Raw genomic sequence first — 20,835 nt, 5'->3', positions numbered from 1 at the left:
GAAGAAGAATAAGTGACGTCAGCATTTCCCTCAGGGACTTATTCCGGTGTGAACCAGTGTGAACCAGTGTGAACCAGTGTGAACCAGTGTGAACCAGTGTGAACGCGATTTACTAGATAGTTCCAGGAAGTAAAAGTTCTGGGGAAAAGTTCCGGGAACTATTCCTGGGAAAAGTACTTAGCGCCTATTATGGGGAAAAGAACATCCGACAGGCAGATCAGGAGCCCGACGCGATGCAAAACCCACATGAAACAGGGAAAACAACGGTGAATAAGTGCTTGACAGCGGTCTGTCTGTACTGGATTAACAACGTGTCACGTGTTCTGAAATGACCAATCAGAATCGAGTATTCAACTAAGTCAATTATTATAGTATATTGTAATACAAATAGTGAAGTACAATGTGCACATTCTTACTTTAACTTCTTATGTTTGCATTAATACTTTTATTTTATTAAATATTTTATTGGACATTTTATGTTTAAGTGATTATCTTTGAATATATATTTGTTTCATTTTATGTTATTTTATTTTGATATTAAACTATTTTTATAGAAATGTTCTTATTTTATTATATCTATTTATTTCCCTTTTTTACTAAATTCTTATCTTTATACATTAAAAATACATAATATATTTAACTTCATTGCACATTTTTACTTTAACTTCTTATATTTATTTGAATATTTTTTTATTTAATTGTATTTATTTGTTTTGGGATATTTCACTTCCTTAAACTTCTTATGTTTATATAAAATATTTTTATTTTATCCCATCTGATTATTGCATTTATTTTATTTGTATTCTACAATAGAGAAACTGTCTCAAAAGCCACATTCCCCCAGTTTAAATACAGTATATATTCCTGTTTGAGTGTCGTTCCTCTCTCAGCAGCAGCAGGTAGACCTTCCCTCTCAAACATGAAGCCTTTATGAACTGATGCAGAGTTCCCCCCCGCTCAGAGATTAATGAGTGATATACGAGCCAAGAAGGGATTAATGATGACGGGAAATGATAGATGAGTTTGGAAGCTATCGAAGAACATCTGCCTCTTTATGCGCCTCAATAAATGAATACTCTGTAGTCTATCTCAAAGACATGCATTCTCCCACACTGCATGCTTTGTTTTTAAACGCTATGTAAATGTACTAATGTGAGAAAATCCAAATCACATTTTTAATGAGAACATTTATCACAAAACTGTCATACTGTCATTCACACAATCTGGAAACAGAGCAAATACAAAGTGTAACTCTTTAATACTATATGCATAAAGTCTTTAGTCCTGCCTGTCAGAAAGCGGCACATTATGAAGACATAAAGACGACAAGCAGGACGCCATTTAGCCTGAAAAAAGGCAAGAAGACGTGTTGCTCTACTCTGCATCAGAAATCTAAAAGTGAAATGTGTAAAATAAGAGACAAATTAAAATCTCCACAGACACTTACTGTTGGATACTTTGTTCAATCTGAAATGTGTGTGCCCACTCTCAGCACTCAAACAAGAAACCCCCCCAGTCAACAGGCAACCAAATGATGTTTGTATTCATAATATTACCCGGAGTCACACACATTGACTCTAGCAGTGGTATTTTTAACACCCAACACACTCAGACACTCAAATCCAGCACCAGACACTTTTTACGCTGCTATGGACAGTCTTGCACTAATGTATATATAGGTATATACATATTTGTATACATATATTTATATATTTGTATTCGGGGTTGTGGGAAACGGTATTTCGATCTCTCTGTCTGTACACACAAACTGAAAGATTACCGATAAAGTTGACTCGACTTGTTTATTTCGAGTCTTTTAATTTCTCTAATGTACAATGACTTGTCTTTTTATGCGGCAACGCAAACATTGCGTCTTGATATTTGTCCATGTTGATGTTACACATGGAGCTGCTGGGATGCAGGTCACATTTCAGACTTGACCTGACCATTAAAGTGTTATCGTATAGTATCTTAGTTATTCCTCTCCTCTACCTCTCTCTCTCTTACCCACTTCCTCTCCTCTACTTCTCTCTCTCTTACCCTCTTCCTCTCCTCTACCTCTCTCTCTCTTACCCTCTTCCTCTCCTCTACCTCTCTCTCTTACCCTCTTCCTCTCCTCTACCTCTCTCTCTTACCCTCTTCCTCTCCTCTACCTCTCTCTCTCTTACCCTCTTCCTCTCCTCTACCTCTCTCTCTTACCCTCTTCCTCTCCTCTAACTCTCTCTCTCTCTTACCCACTTCCTCTCCTCTACCTCTCTCTCTTACCCTCTTCCTCTCCTCTACCTCTCTCTCTCTTACCCTCTTCCTCTCCTCTACCTCTCTCTCTCTTACCCTCTTCCTCTCCTCTACCTCTCTCTCTTACCCTCTTCCTCTCCTCTACCTCTCTCTCTCTTACCCTCTTCTGGCGGCTCTCGGCGGCGGCCAGCTGAGCCGACATGCGCTCCTGCATCTTCCTGCAGTGCGCCATGACGGCCTCCAGCACGGAGATGGGGCTGGAGCCCAGGGGCCGCCGCTCAGCGTCTCCTCCAGGGACCCCTGACTCAAAGTCCCTCTGCAGAGCCAGGAAGGGGTCCGTCAGGCTGTAGTGACCGTATCGCTCCTGCAGGAACACCTCCTTCCTCTGGGCCTGGAGGAGAGAGAGGAGAGGACATTTAGATTAAATATATAGATCAAACACATTCATTTTGACTCAAGTTAGACCCTATTTTGGGGCATAAATCATATTTTATTACATAAGACTTAAAACGAAACTCAGAATTAAATTAAAAACCTTAAAAAAATGTATAAATATATCAATCTTAGAAATAATTTCATTTTGAAATATCAAGTTGCATACAGTGCGATATAGTGTGATGTAATGCAATGTAAAGTATTGCATCAGTAATATATATCGTTTTTATAGTTTAAATGTGCTTTCATTCGTTACATTTACTCTAAAGTACATTTGGACACACACCAAAGAGTCCCAAGATTATCTGAGGGTGAGATGAGGAAGAAACATTTCCTGATGAAATACAGGGTATATTTGAAGCCTCCAGGGTTCGAAAAACCATTACAATACGAGGAAGGAAAAAATAATTCATGACCAATTAGGACAAACACATTTAAATGAGGAATGAGATACAGATATACTTTTTTTTTCAATATAAATATATATAATATGTTGCATTGTAATAGGAGCCTGGGACTTAAAGACTTTCTGTGTTGTAGCTAATGTGGATATGAGAACAAGAATATTTAATTTGGAATCTTTCCCATCAGTGTGAGGACCCTGAAACCCCCACCACTGACCGCTGAGAGCCCGCCTGCCTGACTCCACTGCCTCTCAGCACACACACACACACACACACACACACACACACACACACACACACACACACACACACACCACACACACACACACACACACACACACACACACACACACACACACACACACACACACACACACACACACACACACACACACACACACACACACACACACACACACACAGGGGAGGCTGGTGTTAAATCAGGATAAAATAGAAACGGGTACCTCAGACTGACCGTGTATTATAGTTTCCATACTGCTCCTCGACAGCGCACTTGCTAAACCCTCAAACAAATTAAATTTAACTAGATATTGCGGACGTTAACGGAACTTCCAGGCGTACAAAATGAATCCATTTTACCTCGTTTTGTTCTGAAAATACCGAAAAGTTAGCACGTGACTGCAACGTAGCTTCATGTTGTCAGGTCTAATGACTGATGCATTGACATGATTCTTCAACTTAAATTAAATGGGGAAATAAAACAAGTCTGCTTGCAATCAACACTCAACACACACTGACTGACAAAATACAACATACATACACAACTTATTGTTTAGCTAGGGTGGTTAAACTACTGGCATTATGCCAGTAGTTTAACCACCCTAGCTAAACAATGTTAGCTAACTTGTTACCATGACCTGACCTGCTACATATCCTAGTTTGCTAATGCACTTGAACATATTCCAGATAGGCCTACTAGTTAACGAATATAGCAAGTGCTTGTTCAAAATAACAGTTTCAAAGTCCATTAACATTCTAGTGTCTGTTTATAGGCCAGATATTATTCCAGTTCCACATAAATGAGCGTGGCCTGACTGCAAACTGCCACCATGACTGAAAGCATGTCGCTGCACAGCTGCAGCTCGAATGTTTATCATCCATCTTCCTGCTCTGAGTTCCAGGAGAATGTAAACAAAGCTCAGCAGATGAAGCAAGAGAGGAAGGGTTTTACGAACAGCATGTGAATGCAGCATAATGGAGTTTTCCCTTTCCTGTAGTGTGTGATATTTGTGCATGCAAATGGCTGAAAATCTCAAAGTTCCGGAACATAGTGACATCACATGCTCCTATTGGCTAGCGCTCCAACACATTGTACGTGATAGGATAAGGGGCGGGACATCTCTAAGCGGGTGACCAATTACAACAGAGCCGGCCAGCTAACCAATCAGAGCAGACTGGGCTCTGGTTTCAGACAGAGGGTGAAAAGAGGTGCAGACGGTCATTAAAATTAGTCCGTAAAGCCAAATTACTTGATTCATAAAAAGTTAATAACAACCATCAGAGTTTGGTCTTGAAGCAGCTTTTATGTTTCACAATGTCAACTGCAGTTTAAGAAGATTTAATCAAACAAGTAATGATTCATATCTATGAGCAGCAGCAGGTTGGGGAAGGAGGAATATTTAAATATTTGAAAATAACGTGCAGAGATATTGAAATGAAACGTGGAGGCGAGGAGAAGACGAAGAGCCCAAAGTGTGAGAGACAGCAGAGACAAAGAGGAACGAATGGAGGGAAGGTGTGAGAGTCACTTCGCCAAAGAAGGACATGGAGAGTCAAACAATACACACACACACACACACACACACACACACACACACACACACACACACACACACACACACACACACACACACACACACACACACACACACACACACACACACACACACACAAAGAACACTAAAGATTGATGGTGAATCCTAAAAAAAACTGAAGCAGCTCTCCATACTGATATAAACACTGAACAGAGGGGAAGGGGGGTGTGTGTGTGTGTGTGTGTGTGTGTGTGTGTGTGTGTGTGTGTGTGTGTGTGTGTGTGTGTGTGTGTGTGTGTGTGTGTCTCTAACAAATCAGTGTCTTTGTTTTTATGTATTTCAAAATAAGAGTGGTCCAGACTCCAGAGGTACATTTTTGGTTATATTTCAAAATAAGAGTACTCTAGGAATGAATTGTTGTTTATATTTCAAAATAAGAGCGGTCCAGCAATGTTTTGTTTTATATATTACAAAATAAGAGCGGTCCAGCAATGACTTTGTTTCTATATTTCAAAATAAGAGCGGTCCAGCAATGGCTTTGTTTCTATATTTCAAAATAAGAGCGGTCCAGCAATGACTTTGTTTCTATATTTCAAAATAAGAGCGGTCCAGCAATGGCTTTGTTTCTATATTTCAAAATAAGAGCGGTCCAGCAATGGCTTTGTTTCTATAATTCAAAATAAGAGCAGTCCAGCAATGGCTTGTTTTATATATTTCAAAATAAGAGCGGTCCAGCAATTACTTTGTTTCTATATTTCAAAATAAGAGCGGTCCAGCAATGACTTTGTTTCTATATTTCAAAATAAGAGCGGTCCAGCAATGGCTTGTTGTATATATTTGAAAATAAAAGTAGTCCAGCAATGACTTTTTGTCTTCTTTTCTTTTCATTGACACCAAAACAAACTGTTTTTATGTAACCAGTCTTTTCTGATATACTGTAAAGTAAGTAATCCTTTCCCGTCATTCAGCATGTTTCCCTTCCTGTTTGGAGCTATGGAAAGTTCTGTCAATATTTCCTGGTGGTGGGGCTCAGGGTCACGGGTCAGAGAGAAATCCTTTGAGACCTCATCAGCTGTCGGACACTGAGCTCCCATCAGGCCGCATTGATCCCACAGATCCATCGCCTCCATTAGGGGAAGGCTGCAGCAGTTTGACCAGCGCAGGTTGAGTAGGGGGATACTGATGTTCCATACTGAAGGAAAGCGATCATTGTGTCACAGTGTGAAGGATCATAACCGCTTTAAACTGCACGATCTATAACAAATAACTAATTAAACTAACTTTGAAAAGAAAAGCCCAACCCAAGATCAAAATGTTTTATGGACATTTGCTCCGTGTCATTTTATTTATTTGGGCAAACGTGCATCTACGCCCTAATTGGGATTCGTTCAATACTTTAATAGGTTATCCTTGGACTATGATACACCCTGCAACCTCATTTTAATCAAAATCAGACTATTATCTGTAATCCTGCTAAAAAAAACAAAAACCAAACAGAAATCCAAACCTCAGTATTGGCAGTATTTCACACTCTTAAAGTCAGTAAAGCCACATAAACAAATGGGGCGAATCCTGCGAGTTAGTTCAAGGCCTAGAGCCTAGATGCCAAACTCAAACTACATGCTGCTTCTATCAAAGAAACACGTGAGTTGTCTGATTGAACTTTAAAAGGAAAAAAACGGCATGAGGCTTCAAAACATCTGTGATTATTATTTCCTGTGTGGGATGACACCCTACATCTCGAGGGAATACGCTGTCCTTTTACCCCCAATGTTGTAATGTTTGATCGCAGTCACACCTCATATAAGATTCAAGATGTGCACAGTAGCTACAGTGTAGATATGGTAATGAAACACTTACGGCCCGTCCACACTACAGCTTCAAAAAAAGCTTGCCGGCGGGCGTGTCTGAAGCTCGACCAACAACCAATCACATGAATCTCCCGCCCCTAACACACAAGTAGCGGTTTGATTGGCTAGAGCTTGTACTGGCATATTATTTGATTGGCTGACGCTTCCACCGAAAGCTTCAGAAGCTTCAAAAGTTGAACATTGCTCAACTTTTGCAGCCTGAAACGCCAGGAAAGCTCCGCTCTGCTTCCCACAATGCAGTTCGGCGAAAAGTGACGTCACCCCATTCAAAGTGAATGGGCAGACGCGTTGGAAACCGTTTTTGAAGCTGTCGAAGCTATAGTGTGGACGGGCCGTTAGGTCACAGGATCCTCCAACAGTGCAACATGAATATATATATGACATAAGACAAATACAACGGATCAAATAGATTGTAATACTACACAGAAGATTTCAACATTTCAAGCAGGAGAGCCTGGCACGGTAGATATTAAACCAAAGCCAACGTATATATTTCATTTATTTGACCCAGATATTTCTGTAGTTAGACAGAGAGGCATCTAAGGTCAGATTTGAAAGTGAGGGGATTCAAAACCAACATGTGTGAGCCGCAGCAAACCGTTTATAAGGTTCAAACAAGATGTTTGCCTACTGCTTTTGAGAGAGAGGGGGGTATAGTATTTACAAGAGGAGCTGCAGTAATACTATAGTATTTACAAGAGCAGCAGTGCTGGAGGGCTTCCGACAGAGACCTCAGTATTATTAGCATCAACCTTTTCAGGCATGCTGCTCTGTGGGTGAGAGGGTTCAGGGAGCAGAGCCAGGAAGAGAGAGAGAGAGAGTCAGCCGAGATGGAGGAAATGACAAACGCTATGAGGAAGGACGAAGCAACGAAGAAAACCAGAGACAGAGAGAGCTACCACTGGGCCACAGAAAGGCCTTTAGAAGAGAGACAGTAGAGGGTCCTCCAGACGTATACATGGCAGAGAAAAGACCAGCATGTGTTCGAGTGTCTCATTTTAAATCCATTCATGACTGTGTGAAAAACGAGCTGGTGGCGGGGTGCCAGTTTCCAGCGCTGATACACAAATCGTCGGGTCAAAACAGAGGAGCCGTTCATGTCCGGGGGAAAATGCACAAGCAAACATTAGATCACAAGAGGAGGAAGCGCTGGAGGGGGCTTCAGACAGAGTGGTGCTCGAGATGATGCTCGGTTCAGAGTGCAGCGGCAGAGAGGAATGAGATAGAGATGGGACTGTTTGGGAAAACCCCGAAATAAGGGACAGTTAGAAGAAACCCAGAGGGAATGAAGAACAGTGCTCCTTCTGTAGATGACACTGGAGCAATGGTAGTGTTCAGGTTCATATAGTATGTAGTGTCTCTACTGTGACATGTCTCCATGCTTTAATGTTTATTTTTCTCATACTTAATTCATCGGGAAATGGGAAACTTTGTTTGTAAGCAGCAGAATGTAAAAAATAAATTGCACGTCCAAAGAAATATATAAATATATGTATAGAGTATTTTTAGAGTACACTACACATTATATACACATATACAGAATAATGTACATACATACATATAACCTACTACTACTAAATAAACTACAAACATAGGATATATAAATTATAAAGTTTGCTCCATTTTCTAATAAAATGCACCAATAAAACTTTGAGTTTAATTGAATTATCATGGTTATTGAAAGGGGAGGGAAATCTGGTTAAAAATAAACTATTTATTGTTATTATTAGTAAAGAATCTACGGAGCTATTAACAGTTATGGAATAAACACTCACCTCAGCTAAAGCTACAGTGTTTTATTGTGTGTATAGTCGTAAGCGGTGCAGGTTTTCGTGCCGCGGGGCTTTTAATCAACGCTTCCTGTCAGTGTCTGTGCTGCCGGTAAGGCTCGGTGGGAGGACGGTCACATCGATACGTATCGACCCCCCCTCTGCAGGGTCTCGTTTCAGTCACACTGCGAGGCAGGAAACTGCATCCTGTTCAGACCAACATCCACCTTCAACACTAAGAAAGTGGATCACATCACTCCTGTTCTGAAGTCTTTACACTGGCTTCCTGTGTGTCAAAGAATTGATTTCTAAATACTGCTGCTGGTTTATAAAGCACTGAATGGTTTAGGCCCAAAATATATTACTGACCTCCTGCTAAATTATGAACCATCCAGATCTCTCAGGTCTTCAGGGACTGGTCAGCTTTCTGTCCCCAGAGTCAGAACTAAACCTGGAGAAGTTCACTTATTATGCTCCAAATATCTGGAACAAACTCCCAGAAACCTGCAGGTCCGCTGCAACTCTGACTACTTTTAAATCCAGGCTGAAGAAGTTATTTTTGCCGCTGCTTTTAATTGATATATTCATATCTTACACTGCACTGTAACGTGTGTCTCATTTTTGTAAAGCCATTTGAATTGCCTTGTGTTGAAAGTATAAAATGAAAATGAAATGTATAAATAAACTTGCCTTGCCTTCAAGCTGGAGCAGCTCTCACATCCATCACTTTCTGATATGACTGATGAGTGACAGCATCTCGCTCAAGGACACTTGGCATTTAAACATTCAAACAAGGGCTATTACTCCGTTTGTTCTATGGGATTTGGTTTGAATTTTTTAACTTTGACTCTGGTCATTTATCTCTTGATAGCAGGCCCTACGTGACCCCTTTACTTTCAGTCATTTCGAAAACACAAACAAATTATGATATAGTGAAATAAAGATAGAATAAGAATGATGTAGTTCAAATTACGTGCTTCAATCCTGATGAGTAATCTTCCACAACTTCTTTGTTTGTTATAGTCCATTTCCTATGTGAATAGAATTGATTAAGGGTTAAGTGGCCTTAATGGCTTCATGATATAAATGTGTTTAATAATGACAATAAAAAGCTATTTTATTATTGAATGAACTAGTGGAGTGAATGTTGGCAAGAGTTTGAATAGACTTTGGAAAGGCATCAAGTGGAATCAATAGTCTGATAAATGACAGAATCATTTAGTGTGGAGTGCATCAGAGTAAGTGAAACTAAAATTGAGAAACTAAATGTGCAGAACATTTCGATCTACAGCGTACATTAGAGCTCAAAGTCATTTTTAACGTCCCAAATACTAAAGATTAAGCTGCATGATACGTGGTAAATGTGCTGAGGTTGTGTTTCTATGGATAGAGCGGTGCTGCCCAACAATGCAGAAGCGCTACCTTTTGCGTTGCGCACCGCTCCAAATTGTCTCCAACATTGACCTCTAGACATTCAACCAATCAGATGACAGCTGTATGTAGCAATGCAAGCTAGCAGGGGACTAACCACAAGGCTCTGCGCCCAAACATGCGGTAATCAAAGAGTAAGCTGCGTATCATGTGAATCAGTGGCTAACCGTGTCTATCACAACTGGACCTTCTGTAGACACACACCCCCCCCCCCGCCGCCGTCGCCCCCCCCGGCATGAATTGCTTCGTCGCATTCGTTCTAGATCCTCTGTCTCGAGCCAGTTAACTAGCGGGCCTTCTAGAGTACCCTGGAACCGAGGGGAACTCTGAAAGAATACGCCCATTGGCTACAAATCAATATATGATTGGTTGATCAAACTGTCAGTCCAAACGTACGCTCTCATTCAGTGCAACGGCCAGGGCATCCGATCAAGGATGTAGAATACCTTGTTGAAGGATATTCTACCTAGAGACCCAGAACCAGATCTGATTGGTTGCTTTCTTTTCTAACACAAAACCACTGAAATGCGTAGTGCATGGTCCGAGAAGGACAAACAAATCAACGTAACACTGTAATATTACAGATCAACAACACGGATACGATTCTCATTTATTCATTTTATATACATTTTATTTATATAATTAAATCGATTTTTTTGTTGTTTTTTGAGTGTTCCAGGGTCTGAATACCTTGAAGGATCTGACGGTTCGCCACTGATGTGAATGCATTCTTACTCTGGTCAAAATGTGATCAAGTTCCTGAGTTAGTAAAAGTGTTTTGGGTTTTTTTTAAGTAAAAAATCCTTAAAAGGCAAAGTGAATCATCCGCATAGTATATGTACAATTACATTTCTGTTGAATTGACAAACTTCCAAAATGCCTCAAGCTTTCTCTAGACAACAAACTGTACCATTACAGAAATGTCAGGATACAACTGTGTTACATTTCACCTTGGAGCATCAAACGAATGCTCCACGGCTTCTCTGTGTGATAACCGACCTGATTTATCTGGCACTCCTGAGGAGCCTCCTCATCGACTCCAGACTCGATTTGGTTTTCTAGGTCAAATCGAGCAAGGAGCGAATCAAGATATGGGATTGGCTGAGGAAGTTGGGGGGGGATCTTTTTGGATCCATTTCTGTTCTCTAGAGATGTAGATACCTCTGAAACATTGGACAACTCTCAGTGTGTGTGTGTGTGTGTGTGTGTGTGTGTGTGTGTGTGTGTGTGTGTGTGTGTGTGTGTGTGTGTGTGTGTGTGTGTGTGTGTGTCAACAGGGGGTGGATAGTCCCTCAGGATGATCTGACCCTGGGGAGGATGGCAGCGATCCCGTGGCCCATCTGTCATTCACACACACGCCAATTAACTCATATTCGCTTCAACGCGCATCCTTCCAAATGATCAGTCAATGAGCTGTGACATTTGAACCCAATTAACATAAAATAAACCTCAGACGCCTCGGATTGACAAGGTGTTTCCTGCAGATCATACGTTGGAAACTTAAGCTAAAGGTCATCAGCTAAAAACCACAATTCTCCTCCACACACACACACACACACACACACACACACACACACACACACACACACACACACACACACACACACACACACACACACACACACACACACACACACACACACACACACACACACACACACACACACACACACACACACACACACACACACCTCCATGGTTGGAGTTTGATATGAAGACCTTCACCATCTCACCTCCTGAATTCAAAGCGTTCTAGCTCCTTTCATACAATGGTTATGTCTTTGAATGGTTTAATCGTCATAGGTCTGTTCGTGATGGTTCAATAGAAACATAGCATTGTTTTGGTATCCAAAGCAAGTTGGACACACGAGATGAACGTATTCTAGCCCATGCTAACCTAGCAAAAAGTCTCACATGAAGCAGATAGAGTATAGTGTCAAATAAATCTTAAACCACTGAAACCAAAGACAGGAAATAACCAAACTCTGTTTACTATCCAAACAACACCATCTAATAAAGGATGCATAAATATCAGCAGTTCCTGTTTGCGATGGAAGCCATGGACACAGAGACAGCTACCAATGTAAAACTTTGATACTAAAGAAAACCGTTCTCAGGCAAAGAGCATCTATAGTTTCTAGATACGTGGACCTATATGCCATGCACGCATATGGAGATAATGATATCCTTAGGAAGTGTACAAGTCTCACTGACTTGAAATATATGTGCATCAAGTGAGTTCAAAGAAAGCTTATACATTAGGATCTGATGCTACTTTTATTGTCCCTATTAGCTATCACAAAATATCAAAAATAAACGCAATTAGTCTTTTTTTTTTCAAACCATGCAGCCTTTTTACAGCAATACTCAAAACATGATGTTATTGGGTTCATGTCTGATAGAAGCACTAGGTTATATGTCAGCACTTTGCAAGGCATCCTTCACATTTGAAAACACGCACGCGCACGCGCACACACACACACACACACACACACACACACACACACACACACACACACACACACACACACACACACACACACACACACACACACACACACACACACACACACACACACACACACACACACACACACACACACACACACACACGACATAAATCTTCATCAGCATGCAGGGTGATGATGGTTGGTGGCTACTGTAACACTGAGTCAGATATCTCTCCCTGCAGCGAGGGAGAAAGAGGGAGAGAGACACTCGATGACCTGACATCACGTGGGATTTCACTTTGCTGGAGGATCAATATGAGCAGAAGGGTGTGATTTGACAAAGAGATAAGAGCGTGAGCTAGGGGAGGGATACATTAGACTGAGATAAAAGGGAAGTGTATAGGTTCAGAGGGGAGAACGCGGGCAAACAGAAGAGGAAAAGCCTCGGAGAGACGATGAAAGAGAAAGAGGAGAACCAGCAGGACAGACCATGACTATGTTTCCGGCTACGACTCCCCCACAGTAACGCAATGAGTTTGAACGTCATTATCTTTTATCATCCTGAACTTGTCGAGCACAGAGATCGAGTTTTATTTAATGTTGTCGAAATTACGATTCTAAAATAGAAACATCTCAAAATAGAAATAAACCAGCATCAGAAAATGCAGATGACCGTAATCTATAGATTTAACTAAATACATTAGCTGGATTCAGATCCTCCCGTTGTACTCTACGCTTGTGGCATCACAATCCCGACTAGTTCAAGTGATTAAAAAATCCATCACTCATTAATCTCTCTCTCTCTCTCTGAGGTCGGGGGAGTCAAAGGGGGAGAGTTGGTCTGTTTTGCCCCCGGGGCGTTGATGCTGTCAGCACAGAGCTGTCCTCGCTCTGACATCAGAGGAACCAGGACACGCTGTTATATAACCAGAAACACAGGGGTGTCAGCATCTGATGTTTGATGCTGTAACTCAGCTTTGGGGGCCAACAGAGACTTTGACAAAGAAAATATGTGTTTGCACTTTTACAGTCACTAAAAGCAGAATGAAGATAGTTGGAACTGATAATCCCACAGTGAGAGAATCATTATAACTGATGGTTGCGTCCTTTGTGATATTTAATATGTAATAAAAACGTGATTTTGTAAATGTTTTCCTTTGAGAAGCAGCAACATCTCCTCAACATGGAGGATGTTAGAGCTACACAATGCACTCAAATCAAATCAAGTTTTATTTATATAGCATTTATAAACGATTTTTGGTCGAGCCAAAGTGCTGTACATATAATAAAAATAGCCCACAGTAGAGACACTTTACAGCAAATACAACAGCACAGATTGTTCAGAATATCAGTATGAGAAAAACGACACCCTCTATCCAACTCAATTCATGATTAGATCTTTAAGTATTGGTGCTGGATTATTCATACATGAGCAAATAAATAGTAGAGCTGAACTCAAATGTGACTTTTACAAATATAACCACAAGGACATCAGGGCAAGACGTCCCCTTTAATGTGTGTTGTGGCAATTTACCCCATGATTACATGAGAGTTTAAATGATTAGTTGGTTACTCAATTAGATGATATAGGACATAATATGTTAGCTATTTTGATTTTTAGTCATTCCAGTCATTATTCCCCCCCCAAAAAAAGTGTTTGGGCATTAGCTATTCAGATGTAAGGATTATTTCATTATAAACCAAATAGGGTATAATAGGGTTTTTTGACCATTGCCATTTCACACAAAAATCCATCACCAATGTATTCATCTAAGTATCGTCAAATCAATATTTTCAGACCCTCATTCAAACTAAAGTGTAAAACTGTATGTATATGTATACTAACATGCATAATTTTGTATTGCAACACTGTTCCAAAACATATCAATGATCTTTTTTCCATACACAACATTTCCCCTGGTTTCAGCCTGATTCTGATATTTGAAATCGTCTGAATCTACATGAGAATTTAAAACCATTTCAATGTTTTTTAACAATATTTAGCTATGAAATGTCAGTGTGTAATGATGGATCCACAGGTAGTTTGTAAGTTTAAAGGGGTTGATCAATAAAATGGTCATTTGCAAGATGTGAAAATCTATGATTGCTGATGAATAAATAAACAGCACACATCCTCTACTTGGAACATTTTCCTTTTGTGAGGACATGTACAAAAGACACACACACACTGTTAATGTGTTACTATGCAGAGAGGCCGAGGGAGGTCTAACTTAGTGTTATATTTACCCAGAATCCCTTGCAGCGGCAGCTTTCCCCACTCATGTTTAATGAGTTCAGCTGACAGCCTCAATGAAAGTTTTATGAAGACCCAGATACTGTATATATGCATGCACACACACACACACACACACACACACACACACACACACACACACACACACACACACACACACACACACACACACACACACACACACACACACACACACACACACACACACACACACACACACACACACACACACACACACACACACACACACACACACACACACACACACACACACACACACACACACACACACACACACACACACACACACACGCACACACACTCTAACCCCGTATTCTCACAGCTTGGGGCTGAGTTATCTGCAGTGTGAAAGATCTAATGGTAAATAATCCTTATCCTCAGAGACTTTATTATATCATTTGATGTCTCTCTCTTTCTTACACACACCAATACAAATCACAATACAACATTCCCAGGACTTCCTAACCCTCCTCTCCTAAATCTCTCTCTCACAACAATAGCAGTCACAATAAAAAGAAAGGATTTGGCCTCAAATGAAATGCTGGATTTCAGCCAATCTGCCACTGATTGAGATGGACGTTCCTCTAACCTCAGGATACAGTAGCACTTGTGTAATGAATTTAACTTTCAAAGGGCTTCGTGTTTTTAAAATAGTCTTTGAATGGCTCTAGCCTAAATGTATTTAATTATTTGTCTGTTTCTTAAGAGAGGTTAAGTGTCCCATGATGGTCTGAATGCCGTTTCAGTGTTTTTTCAATTGGTTTGTGTTGTAACATTAGGCACGTTCACACCGCAGTACTTTTCCCACTTTAGTTCCGATATAGTTCCGAAATGTCGCGTTCGCACCAAAAAAATCCGGAACTAAAATTAATTCATGAGAACCTTTTTACTCCCTTTTCAGTCCCTGCTAGAGAGCAGGTACTTTCGTGGGAGAAAAAGGTTCCTATGTCTGATTGGCTGGGCGGATTGCAAACCACGCCCTGTAAAACTCCCAAAAAGTGTTGTGAAGCCGCCATTTTATTATCCTCGCATTAGCATTATTAGCATTAGCATTAGCCCAGCGCACAAACGCAGAGAGACTAACTCATGGCAACACAAAATAAAACATGGGAGCGGTGGAGATGAGGAGGTGTCGGCGTTCTGGCGATTTACTCGGAAGGCTTCAGTAGAAGCTGCTGGGACTCCCAGCAGCTTCTACTAAAGCCAGTCCCCAACTCCGGGGACTTCGGGTGGCAGTATACACCGTGAAGTTGTTTGCGGCCTGCCAGTAAACCCAAAGCAGAAGAAGAAGAAGAAGTGACGTCAGCGGCTTCATTTGCCTAATCCTCCCTCAAGGGACTTATTCCGGTGTGAACGCGATCTGTACTTAGTTCATGAGAACTAAAGAGTTCTGATGAACCTTTAGTACTGCAGTGTGAAAGCGCCTATTGGTGCTATTGCTAGCTTCATACTAGGCTAATGTTACACTTTTAAAGTAGTAGTTTAACCTCTTAAGAAATATGATTATGGTGTGTCTTTTCTGATGAGAAGATAAATATAAGCCTTGTTCCCATTAGTAAGAAGCTAAAACAGCATGTGATGCTCAGCGATAATAGCTTAGCTAAGCACTGGTGGGATTGTCAGCTAGTATTTGTGCCATAATTAGCTTGATACTAAGGCTAATGTTACACTTTTAAAGTAAACGTTCAACATCTTGAGAAATATGATTATGCTCAGTCTTTCTGAGCGTGAGATGAGAAGATTGATAACGACCCTGTTCCTATTAATATGAAGCTAACACAGGATGTGCTTTTATTAGCTTTGCATTAAAAACAGTTTGCCTTGCTCGGTCTAATGTTATACAATATGTTATTTACTGAGCTTTAAACATGTTAGTAGACACTTTGGAAAGAGCCAGGCTAGCAGTAACCCTGCCTCTAGGCTTTATGCTAAGCTAGGCTAATCGAAACATGACATGCTTTGGTGATACTCAGATATATTTATTAAATAGGACAGTGATAGTTTATAATGTACCAAATTCAAACAGCTAAATTGAAATGTAATACAAATGCAACAAAACACTTAAATTCTGACCAGCAACGATATAAAGAAAATACAGATAAAGCCTCTGAATCACCCTATATATATCTGCCATTCAGGCTCTGCAACACACACCACACCACACACACACACCACACACACACACACACACACACACACACACACACACACACACACACACACACACACACACACACACACACACACACACACACACACACACACACACACACACACACACACACACACACACACACACACACACACACACACAGAGGAAGTACACTGTTCAGTCCTGAGGCTGTATGCAAAGGATGTTGTTGTTCTTAAAAAACATAATGCAGTAAAGGCAATTTCTTCAAAGCAAGCACACAATGTGCACATTTTAAGCAATGCACACACACACACACACACACACACACACACACACACACACACACACACACACACACACACACACACACACACACACACACACACACACACACACACACACACACACACACACACACACACACACACAGAGAGAAGGTGACTTGCAGCTGTGTGTGGGGGCTGCCCAGTACAGTCAGCTCCTTGCAGTCTATTTTTATCCCTAATGCCACAGTCAAGCCACTGCTTGATTAAACCTCAAAGTCCCCGTGGGCAGACGAACAAAAACCCCTCCAACATCTGATAAGGATAGAAATGTGTTTATTACTTACAGTGTGTGTGTGTGTGTGTGTGTGTGTGTGTGTGTGTGTGTGTGTGTGTGTGTCAACGTTTGTGGTGCAGTCATGTGCATGCATATCTATTTTTCGGATTAAATGTGTGTCAGTGTTTTATATCCGTCTGATTTAACCGCGTGTTTGAAAAAAAATCCCTCAAGCATATCCATATACACACACATACACACACACACACACACACACACACACACACACACACACACACACACACACACACACACACACACACACACACACACAATTAAAGCTGGAAATACCCCTGCTTGCATGGACATATACACTCACGGACACACAAAGACATGTGCACAAGTTACAGTAATTGAAGGAAAGTAATATTGCTTATTTTTAAAAAGGTACAAGACACACACACACACACACCTTGGTGCATGTAAACACTTGCACACTGTACCTGAATGTGTGTATTACCACCAGCTTGGCAAGCCAAAGGGCGCGTATCCAACAGCTCCTCTGATATCAAACATTAGTTGAAAATCACAAAGCTCAGCAACCCTGACACTTGACACACACACACACACACACACACACACACACACACACACACACACACACACACACACACACACACACACACACACACACACACACACACACACACACACACACACACACACACACACACACACACACACACACACACACACACACACACACACACACACACACACACACACACACACACACACACACACACACACACACACACACACAAGCAAACCTATCACAAACAAAGACAAATATAGACCGAAAAACAACACCATGATGCTGCAGGCAAGGCAGGAAATCAAATTGCTTGTCTAAAGGCCAAAGCTGCCAGAGAAGTTATTTCAATATCTTACCAGAAAACACACTTTTAGAAAGAAAGAAAAACAACACAGGACTTAGGGTTAGGGTTAGGAAATACCACAGCGAGAAAGCAAGATCTTATTTTAGAGCGTTTTGGTTGTGGTTGGTGGTCACTTGTCACCTTGGGAAAGACTATGTGATTTCACCGTCTTTACCAAAGCTATAGCAGCATATATCACCAGAATGCATGCTTAGATTCTTAGCAGGGCGGCAAGAAATGTCTCTTTAATATCTAATTCGTCTGAAAATTCCCTTTTTTATGTATCAATTGAATCACAAGTTTCTGTTAATTTTGTAGTGAAGGCCTTGTGTGAAATAACCAGGAGCTTTTACGACTGTCAGGAGAAATTATAACGCTTTTGTAAAATGTTAGCGAAATAAAGCAGTGGTCACATAGAAAGCATTATGTATTTAATAAAAGAGGGAATTGTTTAAATGCTTACCTCCTCCACTAACAATATTACCGACAAACCAAGGACTAAGGTCGCATTCACACCAGCCTTTTATAGTCCGGTTGAATCGAACCCTGGTGCGTTTAGCCGCTTGGTGCGGTTCATTTGGGTCGGTGTGAACGCAGCCCGAGACCTCTGAAGTGAACTAAACAACCGGACTCTGGTCCGCTTAAAACAGGTGGTCTCGGAGCGCTTGCAAGTGAACTCTGGAGCGGTTCATCGCTGGTGTGAACGCAGTCTGCACCAAAACACAGGAAGCGTAGTATTTACGTGTCACAAGATGTCTTCAAAAATCTTTAGCGAAAGAGTCTTTCAAGACATCCGCGGTTGTTTAGTTAAAGAGTGAAGCAGAATGAAGAGTTGAACAGTGTCGTGTAAAGTAAAAATGCTCTTTCAACTATACATAAAAGTCAGAGCCACCTGTCGTCGGTGAAACGCCCCTCCTTACTGCAGAACGTCTCTCGTTATATGTGTTGTAATGTTTTTTAACGCATGTCGTCTGATTGTATAATTATGTGCTGTCCACTAGATTCTGTTGATCTCCAGATTAACAGCAGCATGAAAATAACCGATGCTCCATGGCGGAGGCTCCGGTAGAAATTGCCAGGATTCACGTTTTTACCCCCTTAATGTCTGACCAATGGTTGAACAGCATTTCCGTGCACATGACTTATGTTTAAAGTTTATAGTACGTTTGAGTTTTGCCCGTGTGAACAATATAACAAACTGTCGTCTGGTGCGCAGCAGAGAAGCGGATTATTAGGTGTGAATGCGACCTAAGAAACTCAGAAAAAAGTATGAATGAATAACAAATGTCCGCTGTGACGAAGGTAACTTTGTCACTGTGGACTGACGGCTTCGGGCCTTGTACTATTGCACATGTGGTTTTATTTTGAAAAGTGTTTCCTTTTCCCCATGTCTGTTACTCCTGATTATGTTCACCTGGTGCCCTGTGTTGTCTCCTGCCCCCCCCCCCCCCCAGCTGTGTCTAATTGCTGATTAGTGTGTGGGTATTTAGGCTCTGTTTCCCTGTCTGTGTTGGCTGGGAGTGTGTGTGAGATGCTTGTGGTGGCTGGTGACTGTGTTCACGTGGGCAGCAGATTGAGGCTGTGTCATATGTTTATGATGTAATAAATGCCCACACCGGGTTGTATTTTGGACGTTCTGCCTCTGCCTCCTTGCTTGGTCTAGGCCGCTCAACGGTCAGCTTCACATCCGCCCTGATTTCCCAGAGTACAATGCAACTTATTCCAATTGTTTATTTTGAATATTCACAGCTGTCCTGCAGCAGGATGCATGGTTAGAATCTAAGTAGGGTTGTACTTTTGTTATGTGATCTCAAGAGTTTACAGCATGTTTTGTAGTGAAGGTGCCCTGCAAAAAAGCTTCACCTACTGTCAGAGGAAAGTAATGGTCTTGTGAAAGTTGATAAAGTAAGTAGTGGTGCAACATCACACAGCAAAGACAGTTTGTTCAATATTCTGGAGAAACATTCGACTAAGAAACTCAGAACATTTAACAATGAATACAAAAGTTAAGCTCAGGTTTTCCTTAGAAATTTCAATTGCTAATTCTGTGTGACCAATCAGCCGAAACGTGTGAATTGAAAGTATTCGACAATCAGAAATGTTCAGGACTGCAACCACTCAAGAGTTTCTGAACAATCCTCGATCAGGGACTTTTTGGGGGTACAATCATGTCCCTAGAAACTTAATTTAGACCCTGGTTCCTGCAATCAAAAAGCAAAAGCTCCTCAAAAAAGGTCCCTAGTTCTGGGATAAAGCTCCTGTTGTTAAAAAGGGGTTCATGATGGAGTCTAGATCAGTCCTTTTGCAGCTGGTCAACTCTATAAATCATTTATTTAAAGGTCACCTATTATGCAAAATCCACTTTTTCATGTATTTTCAACATCAACATGTGTAAAGAGATTCTGAAAGTTTATAGGGATTATGGGATGCTGCAATGATCTGTTTAGTATTTCGAGCCAAACACTTCAGAGACATGTTTTGTATATATCTGAGACCTATAATATATTGAGGAAAAACAGTATAATAGGGGACCTTTAAAGCGACTCTACAAGGAAGAGGAGAGGATATATTCAGATCA

The 20,835-nt window shown here is 41.0% G+C and overlaps 1 protein-coding gene across 1 annotated transcript in view; it reads right to left on the bottom strand.

The window, feature by feature from the left end:
• The window catches only part of cttnbp2 (cortactin binding protein 2), a gene marked incomplete in the record, with an annotated part of 117,887 nt that overhangs the window by 47,604 nt on the left and 49,448 nt on the right, over nucleotides 1-20,835 (bottom strand). Inside the window, 1 exon segment of the mRNA XM_034208415.1 lies at nucleotides 2,396-2,626. Within this exon segment, the coding sequence (XP_034064306.1) occupies nucleotides 2,396-2,626 (231 nt within the window).

Source organism: Gymnodraco acuticeps, unplaced genomic scaffold, assembly GCF_902827175.1.
Source record: "Gymnodraco acuticeps unplaced genomic scaffold, fGymAcu1.1, whole genome shotgun sequence".
Lineage (NCBI taxonomy): Eukaryota > Metazoa > Chordata > Actinopteri > Perciformes > Bathydraconidae > Gymnodraco > Gymnodraco acuticeps.
Note: the sequence above shows the minus strand (reverse complement) of the source record. Positions and strands in the feature narration are given on the sequence as shown.